The sequence below is a fragment of the Ascaphus truei genome, chromosome 1 (genome assembly GCF_040206685.1).
Source record: "Ascaphus truei isolate aAscTru1 chromosome 1, aAscTru1.hap1, whole genome shotgun sequence".
NCBI lineage: Eukaryota > Metazoa > Chordata > Amphibia > Anura > Ascaphidae > Ascaphus > Ascaphus truei.
In genome coordinates, this window is record NC_134483.1 from 134,213,584 (window position 1) to 134,222,995 (window position 9,412).

At 42.2% G+C, this 9,412-nt stretch overlaps 1 protein-coding gene across 1 annotated transcript in view; it reads right to left on the reverse strand.

The window, feature by feature from the left end:
• LOC142492444 (atrial natriuretic peptide receptor 1-like) overlaps positions 1-3,484 on the reverse strand; it is an 87,032-nt gene extending 83,548 nt beyond the window's left edge. Inside the window, exons 1-2 of the mRNA XM_075595084.1 lie at positions 3,354-3,484; positions 361-482 (exon numbers count right to left, since the gene is read on the reverse strand). Coding sequence (XP_075451199.1) covers positions 361-482; positions 3,354-3,466 — 235 coding nt within the window. The 5' untranslated portion in view covers positions 3,467-3,484. The remainder of the gene's footprint in view (positions 1-360; positions 483-3,353) is intronic.
• Between the last annotated feature and the right edge of the window lie 5,928 nt (positions 3,485-9,412).

Sequence of the window (9,412 nt, forward strand, 5' to 3'; positions counted from 1 at the left end):
TTCACGAGCTCATGAAAATGTCTCTATTCATTAGTAACCTTATGCCAGATGCAGTTTTGTATGTAATCAAAATTCAACTAAACTTCATCCCATGGAATAAACAGCAATCATTGAAGAACAAAATTAATTTAGTCTGAATCTGTTTCGTTTCTAATCCATTCCCTTTGTACATATCTGTGCTCCCACAAGAGAAATATTTTAGTGGTAAACCACTTGCTTTTATAGTAGTCACTAAATTATTTACACGTTAAGGGGGTAATTCTATAGCCGGAAATCCCCACTGAAACCTACTGTATGGGGAATTTTCGGTCAAATATTGCATAAATAGCAGCTTCTGGGGTTCTAATGAACTGTTCCTACCTGTAATTTTACAAACCCAGCGGTCATCAATTACACAGTTGGTTGATTTAAGACGTGAATGGTACATTTTATGCTGGTGGAGATATGTCATTCCTTGTGCAATATCATTGGCAAAGGAAAACCTAAAACACACAATATTATGCAGTATAATTAGTATATTTTTTTGCTTGGGACAAACTTGGCATTTGAGATTCATGGCTAGCTGTGCAATATTTACTGTTATTATAAACAGTATGATAACGGTGGGGCCTCGATCCTTCACAAAATAACAAACTTAGAAATGAAATCAACCAAATGTAAAAATCCTTCATAAATTATCAAACCCAAGGAAAAAAGGAAGAAACAACAAGAACATTTGAAATTCTAAAGTAAAAAAAAGCTTAGAATATATGAAATATAAACAGTTACTCATTTTGGAAGTAGTTAGATGCTGAACTTGCCAGCATTATTCCTTTTTTTCTGTAAAGCACGGTGTTGCTGGGCCCCATTTGAACTAGAAGCCATTATTGGAGTATTAAATAGGCAATGGAAGTCTCTCTGTAGAGACAATGGGGGTGACGTATCAATGTTTAGAGAGTGTAATAAAACGTTTGTTTTAATGTATTGCTGTTCAGTTTGCATCAGATGTTAGAAAGAGTTTGCTACGTTTAAAATGGTTAGCCAGAGTCTAGAGCAGTCATTTTCAACCAGCATTCTGCCTCATCCCTAAAGGCTTCCGCAGGTGGCATGGGGAGATGGGGGAGGGGGGGGGGGGGAGAGCTGGGACTACTGTATCAACTTTCCCAGGCCTGCAATTCCCCAGCAGCTTCCCAGCATCAGCAGAGGTGGACTAGCATTCACTGCAATCCCATCCCTCCTTTGGTCAGCCCTGGAAGTCGGATCCAGCTTTCACCCAAAGGCCCTCCTGGTCACAAGGTAAGCTTGTTAGGGCGGGAAGAGGTGTGTGTGTGTGTATTTGAGAGGGAGGGTGATTGAGGGAGTGGGATTCAGTGAAAACAGGGAGCATTGAGTGTGAAAGGATGGGGGAGAGAGTGTAAGCAAGAGAGGGAGGAGGTGAGCTGTGACAGGGGGAGTGTAAGAAAGGTGTGAGAGGGAGGAGTATAAGAGGAAGGGAAGAGCGGAGGGGGATGTAAGAGCGGATGAGAGAGGGGGAGTGTCAGAGGGGAAGAGAGAGATGGGGGAGTGTAAGAGAGGAAAATAGAGAGGGGGAATGTAACAGAGGAAAATAGAGAGGGGGGAATGTAAGAGGGGAATAGAGAGAGGGGGGAATATAGGGGGGACAAGAGAGATGGGGGAATGTGAGAGGGAAAGAGATGGGGGAGAGTAAGAGGGGAAGAGAGAGATGGATGAGTATAAGAGGAGAAGAGCGAGATGGTGAGTATAAGAGGAGAAGAAAGAGGGGGGAATGTAAGAGGAGAAGGGAGAGAGGGGAAATGTAAGAGGGGAATAGAGAGAGGGGGGAATATAGGGGGACAAGAGAGATGGGGGAATGTGAGAGGGAAAGAGATGGGGGAGAGTAAGAGGGGTAGAGAGAGATGGATGAGTATAAGAGGAGAAGAGCGAGATAGTGAGTATAAGAGGAGAAGAAAGAGGGGGGGAATGTAAGAGGAGAAGGGAGATAGGGGGAATGCGAGAGATGGGGGAGTGTAAGAGGAGAAGAGTGAGAGGGTGAGTATAAGAGGGGAAGAGAGAGGGGGGATTGTAAGAGTGGAAGAGAGAGATGGGGGAGTGTAAGGAGTGAAGAGCGATGAGGAGTGAGAGGGGGAGAGAGAGAGAGGGAAAGAGAGAGGGGAGTGTAAGAGGGGAAGAGAGGATGAGGAGTGTAAGAGGGGAAGAGAGGCGAGAAGAGAGAGATGAGGGCAGATAGGGCTGCGGTTCACCAGAATTTCACGAAATAATTCCAGGGTTCTTTAACCAAAAAATAGTTGAAAACTACTGGCCTAGATTAGTTAACCTCACTTCCAGACCTTGTGATTTAAAAAACAAAAAACAATAACAGATAAAAACGTAATAAGCAGAGATGTAGAATTTGATACATCTCCTTTAATCGATGCATTATACGGCTCCTCCGTGCTCCTCCTATACACACTCTCTTAATCATAAGCTGATGCATGAGGCAAAAATTGGACTTTGATGGCCTAACAAAAACAAAAGGATTATACAATTTGCATCAATTTTGCTCTAAATTTGCCTGGATACATTTCCCCATCATACAGTAGTCATGTGTTATTTTTTTTGCTCATTTTTTAAATCATAAATGGTGTGATCCCACATGTATTGTAGCTAATCTTAAAGGATCAAAACCTTTTAAGCTGCATTTACTGCAGTTACAGTTGCCGATATCAAGACTGCCGTATGACACAGCCAGCCTCCAAAATAAAGACACAACACACATATATGGAGGTAAGACCACGGCACAAATTTCTTGGGGAAAAAACGATGACTTTGACAATAAACAAATTCAAAAGTGATTGCCTTTTTATTTTATTTGTTCAAATCTGGAAAAGTTCCCTACTGCTGTGACAAACACTATTACCACAAAATAATATCTAATATATTATATAATATAGTTGCATGTATATACAAAAAACTAAACATTCATTATTTTAGGAAGCAATTAAGAACAAATACATGTATAAAACATGTCTGTCTGTGTATTTGGTCGACGATTCCTTTTGTTTCTGGCTGACCCTTCCACTGCTTTCTCCCTCTTTAAATCCCATCCTCCCCCCAAAAGCATTGCGTACCCCCTATCTTCCCAATAGCTTCCCAGACGTGTCCAGCAACAGCTGTCCCAATCAGCCCCAAAAGGCTGCCTGGCTACTGAGTCTCTATCTATCTCAAAGTCGTGTATAGCACATACACAGAGCGAACCCTGCTCCTATGTGCTCGGTGTTTGGACAGCAACAATAACACAAAATGCTAGCCAATCAACAACAAACTAATGTGGGGGGAGGGAGCCTGTCCCCATCAGCATGCCACCCCTAGCTTACCTGAAGCCCCAATTCAGAGGGATGTCTTCGTTCAGCAACACATCATTCAAACTCCCCTTTGGACAATACTCTGTAATGATGGCCACATTGGGCACTTCAGTGCAACCTCCCATGAATTTGCAGAGATTTGGATGGTCAAGTTCCCTGTCGAGGTGAAAGACAATGTAATGTTTAGATTTTCTAGCTAAACATAGTAGGAAGAAATGATCGCATGGTAAAACCAGAAAAATGTCTCAATTCAAACATTTAGGCTCATATTTACTAAGCTGTCTTCTGTCATATAACACTTTCTGGCACTGGAATGTGCAATATTGCAGAAGACTGCTTGGCTAAACTAAGTTTAGCTAAACTTGGCTAAACTTGGCTCTTAATCCCCTGTCCCCACAACTGCAGTATTGGGAACTATCGATTGTGCTGTGCTATCAGAAGCTCCGTTGAAAACTTATATAGCAGAAAATTAATAGTGAATAGACATGTTGTTGTCACTTCATTTTGGCACTTCTCACTATTCATGCATTCAGTTTGAAAGGAAATGGACAATCAAGTACCTACTGTAAATAAGACATATTTTAATCCCATACATGATCACGTGTGGATTACGGATTGTGAGGCACATTTACTGTTAAGGACTAGAGGCTCAGTTACAACTGGACAAATGGTAGCAGAATGTTTAAATACAGATACATCCCAAGAATCAAATGTGTCTCCAGTAAATCCTTCACTAACTCATTAATTGTATACGCTCATACCACTTGCTCTAAGTAACGTAACCTAAATGAGAGACCATGGGCTATGTTTATAAAGTGGTCCCAAGATGTGAGGTCCGTGGCTATAAGTGGGCGTACAGGTTTGTGTCATAAACCTGGTCCTATTAATGTAGAAGATGCTGTTATTTGCTCAATAACTGGAGATTATCATTACACCTTCAATTTGAAATCATAATACACATTATCTCCCAAGTTTCTCAGCTGCAAAACCGAGAATAGCTCTGGAAAAAAAACAGTAACCGGTTTATCACAGTGAAATTACTTTCAATTGTCTTTTTTTGATGAATGGGGTGCTTGTTTCATGCACCAGTTTTGCAGCTGGTAGATTTGATAAATACCCCCAAACGATGTTAGCAGATACATTCTAAATCCCTCATCTGTGCACTGAAATCCCTTGTTTGACATTTCAGTATGATAACGAATGAGTAAAAGAATCAACGACACTGATCTTTTCTGCAGTTTAATTTATCTACAAGACTGAAAATATAAACTGTTGTCTTAACATAGTAGGTTTCGAAAATCTTTCATGGGTTAAATGATATGTAGCATTGATGGCTAATGCATGCATAATTACCTTATTTGCTTGACTTCCTTGCGTATGCTTTTGGAGAGGTTGAATGTCTTCTTTTGTATTTTCTTAATGGCCACTATTCTACCATCACTAAGAAAAAAAATACAGTGATTTTGAAAAGCATTGCTCCCTTTGATTTTTATTTTCCTTTGATTCATTTTAATGTAGCAGTTACAATGCATTTGTTTATTTCTTCCATCACTGTCTTTCACTTGACAATATATATTTGCATCATCAGTCAGAACTCTTCATTTTATGTCCTAACTTCATGACCAGCTCAGACTACGAGTAATGGTCCTGCAATGGTTTATGAAATCATTGTGGGGCTTAGCTCCTGATTAACAGTGTTAGTGGTGGTAGGAAAAGGATAAACAAGGATTGGCTGAACAGGGATATAGGAAAATGGAGCATGATGGAGGAATATGGTGGAGCAGGGAAAAGTCAGAAGAAAGCCTAAGTGGCAAAGAGAAAAGGCAACACATAGGAGACAAAAGAGGGACTTTAGTTTTAGAACTTTCTGCAGAAAATGTAGAATTGACTGTAAGATACAGGCTTCTTGGAGACATACAGGCACTTTCTAATGGCTGTAACTGTAATAAGAACAAAGCAAGGTTTATGCAGATCACAGGCAGGGGAGTTTCATTGGCCATTGGGAGTGTAGAGGGATTGTACATGAGAGTTTTCAATGTGGGAGAAAAAGATACAATAGAAGCTCCACATCCCTTATTTGTGGGGAGGAGATGATTCTAGAGTAGGAGGTAAGTTACAATCTTGAACGTTATGCTCCTGGATTGTGATTGGAAGGTCACCAGGTCAATCAGTAATGGGAGAGAAGCCTTAATAAATATGGACTATTTAAAATGTGTGTTTTATGCACCCTATTATATATACACTCCTCACATATGGAACTGCACATTTATGTTAGATCTATATCAACCCAAAAGAGAAAATAGTCTCTACACCAGGCCTGTACAACATACGGCCCGCTGGCCTCTCTGTGCGGCCCGCGATGACTCTGGCCGGGCGCCAGTTAATTAAATAAATTAAAAAAAAAAGTTTAAAAAAATGGCGGCGATTCATCCCTCCTCCCTCCCTCCCAGCCCCCAGGTTTTGCGGTGCGCGGGGGCAGCAGCAGCATGAGGAGGATGCGGCAGCCGTGTGGTTTTTTGTCTTCAATAGCAGGATGCCGGGGAGGTCAGAGCATGCCGGGGCGGGGCTTAGTACCGGGGAGAGAGGATGTGCTGAACTGATCTAAGAGAGAGAGTGTGTGTGTGTGTGTGTGTGTGTGTGGTGGGTGTGAAAAACAGGCTGGTGGGGGGTGGGCTGCTGACACGTGAGGGGGGGTGGGCTGCTGACACGTGAGGGGGGGTGGGCTGCTGACATGTGAGGGGGGGTCTGGGCTGCTGACATGTGAGGGGCAGGGGGGAGTTATGTGAGGTGCAGGGGGGGGAGAGAGTGATGTGAGGTGCAGGGGGGGGAGAGAGTGATGTGAGGTGCAGGGAGGGGAGAGAGTGATGTGAGGTGCAGGGGGGGAGAGAGTGATGTGAGTTGCAGGGGGGGGAGAGAGTGATGTGAGTTGCAGGGGGAGGGTGAGTGATGTGAGTTGCAGGGGGAGGGTGTGATGTGAGTTACAGGGGGGTGAGAGAGTGTCATATTGAGGGGAGGGGGAAAGATTGCCATATTGAGGGGAGGGGGAAAGAGTGTCATATTGAGGGGAGGGGGAAAGAGTGTCATATTGAGGAGAGGGGGATAGTGTCATATTGAGGGGAGGGGGAAAGAGTGTCATATTGAGGGGAGGGGGAGAGTGTCATATTGAGGGGAGGGGGAGAGTCATATTGAGGGGAGGGGGAGAGTGTCATATTAAGGGGAGGGGGAGAGTGTCATATTGAGGGGAGGGGGAGAGAGTGTCATTAAGGGGAGGGGGAGAGAGTGTCATATTGAGGGAAGAGAGACATGGGGGGATGCTGACTTGTGGGGGGGATGCTGACATGGAATGGGCTTGGGGGATGTGGAGGGTGGTTATTGTATGTTTGATGTGGAGGGGGGTATTGTGTGTTTGATGTGGAGGGGGTATTGTGTGTTTGATGTGGAGGGGGGTATTGTGTGTTTGATGTGGAGGGGGGTATTGTGTGGGTGAGGGGGAGAGATGGGGGTATGAGAGATAGATAGGGAGTATCGTAAAGATTGATAGTGAGGGGTTCTAGGGGAGATATGAGGATGATGATGATGATGATGATGATGATAATGAGGGGTGCTGGAGGAGAGATGATGATGATGATGATGATGATGATGATGATGATGATGATGATTTAACCCGTGCGGCCCAAATTTTTTTTCCTTGGAGCAGTTCGGCCCTTCTCACTTTACGAGTTGGGCAGGCCTGCTCTACACCTTGCACTCAGTACCATCAATAAAAATAAAACTGCATTTTTAATTCTCAATTAAAAAAACATTAATAATATCACAGTATGTGTGCATTAAAAAACATGTTATTTTGGTAATATTCAGAGCTAGGGCAGTTGTGCAATAACCAGTGTATTGTTAATTACAGTGGTTAGCACTTTTCTCCTTGTATCACATCGCTCTGCATAATAAATTCTTTACTTTTGCTAGCAGTGTTTAACAATCTTCTTATGTCAATTTGCTGCAGGTCCCCTTGTTCCTCAATTGTGATGTACCCAGAATATTAATGAAGAACAATCAAAGATTAAGAAGGTCTTTGTTGTATTTCTTTTGTGTGTCCTATATAATCACGTGTATTAGGCTGTGCACCGGACCTTATTAAGTGGTGCACGTATTAGTACCACGCCGGTAATCATTGATATGTTTTATATCCCCATAAGGTGAAGGACAGAAGTGGAAGACAGAGTGTTGCAGTACCAATCTAATATTATATTAGAGAATAACGAGATATTAACATTCAATAATTCCCCAAAGGAAGGGGATCGCAGATTTAATAAGCCTAATAACTGTACAACAAGAAAGGAATTTAAGAAATTGAGCAGAGAAGTAGAAAAAGGAAAACAAGATTAATTAGAACCTACTATCTTCCAGTCTGGGTGAATAATTGCTTTCTGGAAGTGCTGACAGTCGCTGTGCAGGAGCTCAGAGCAGTCATACAGCTGGCATTAGAATCACTGGCAGCTCGGGGTGCACCGAGTGTGCTCCTTGTAGTGTTCCGAGCCATGGAATGATCTAACGTCAAAGACATGAATACAAGTAAATGAGTCACATAAAGATCTTGAAAAAGTCTTGCATTGACTCCCTAGCAACAAACAACATGAGATCTCAAATCGTGTTATGGCTGGAACCTCACATTTGTCCCTTAGGCTCTTTGTTGGCACTGCAAAGCAATGCATTGCATACCCCTCTGGATTAAGGGCCTCATGCAGTAAGCGTTGATAAGGTATTTTTCGGCATTTTATAGCCAAAATTGGGTTTGAGATTCAGTAAGCGCCGATAAGTGCTTGATTTCGGCAGGTTTCGTAGCCGATAATTTTGTTATGGCCAGTCGGCTGCCGATAAGCCTGTTTTCGCCACTGATCGCCACTTTTTTAAATCGGCTGGATTCAAGTACCAAAATCAGCTTATCGGGGCTGATCGGCACTACGAAATTGAGATGTTATGGCCAATTTCTCCCGCCAACTAAAGTTGGCAAGTTGGAGGGGAGAACGATCGCTAAGGCTGCCGGAACGGCACTTAGAAAAAAAAAATCTTCTGTACATCAATGGAGTCTATGGAGCGGGGACGTATAACAGTATAGTACTGTTTACGTTTCATTGCTCACAATACAAATGTCATTTGCATTACAGTGTGGGGGCATTCCCTGCATTGTGTCACAGCTGACGTGTATTATTTGCACAACATTGTACTTTTACATGTTTTCAGCATTTGCGTGTCACATTACTCATCATGTGATGATGTGTCAAGGGAAAATACTATACTCAACTCTTAAAGGAGAACCTCACATCATATCACACATTTTACTGAATTGAGCGACAATTGTTTACATGATGTCACACATGTCACACATACACCGTATACTCATGTTCCTTTACATTACACAATGCTTGTAATGTGTGACGCATCTTTAAACGTTCATGTACATCTTTATTCTCATGTTGACATCTAGTTTTGGGTCCTCCCTATTTTCATGACGTCACTTATTGGACGCTCAATCACATTGCATGTTTACATTATAACCGTTGCATTACAAGCACTTCAACCTAACTTATACACACATGTACAGTAATTAATCATTGTGACACCTTGTAAACTCATTCTATAGCAACTATCCTCATTACAAAAATGCATGCATATGCACACGACTATTCATTGTTGTCAACATGTGACAATAACATGGCTAATTACACATGTGACAGCAAACTTTTCCCACGTCAATCTCAGCCTTTTTGTCTAATTACATGACTGACTGTTGCGTTCACAAGTGTTACATGCATTGCACATTCAACTATTTATTTTCAAGCAATCTTTGTACAAAGCTTCACGTCACATCATTGGCAAATATCATCATTCCCTGCAGAATACACACAACAAATACTTCTAAGAACAACTGCACACAGCTTGGCACAGAAGTACTTTATTATGTTAATGTAACACCTTGCATTTTACTATGTCACCTGACATCATCACATACCTATTTAAAGGACGCCCATTACCTGCTCATTCACAGCTACTCATTTCAAAATGTTGCGATTGTT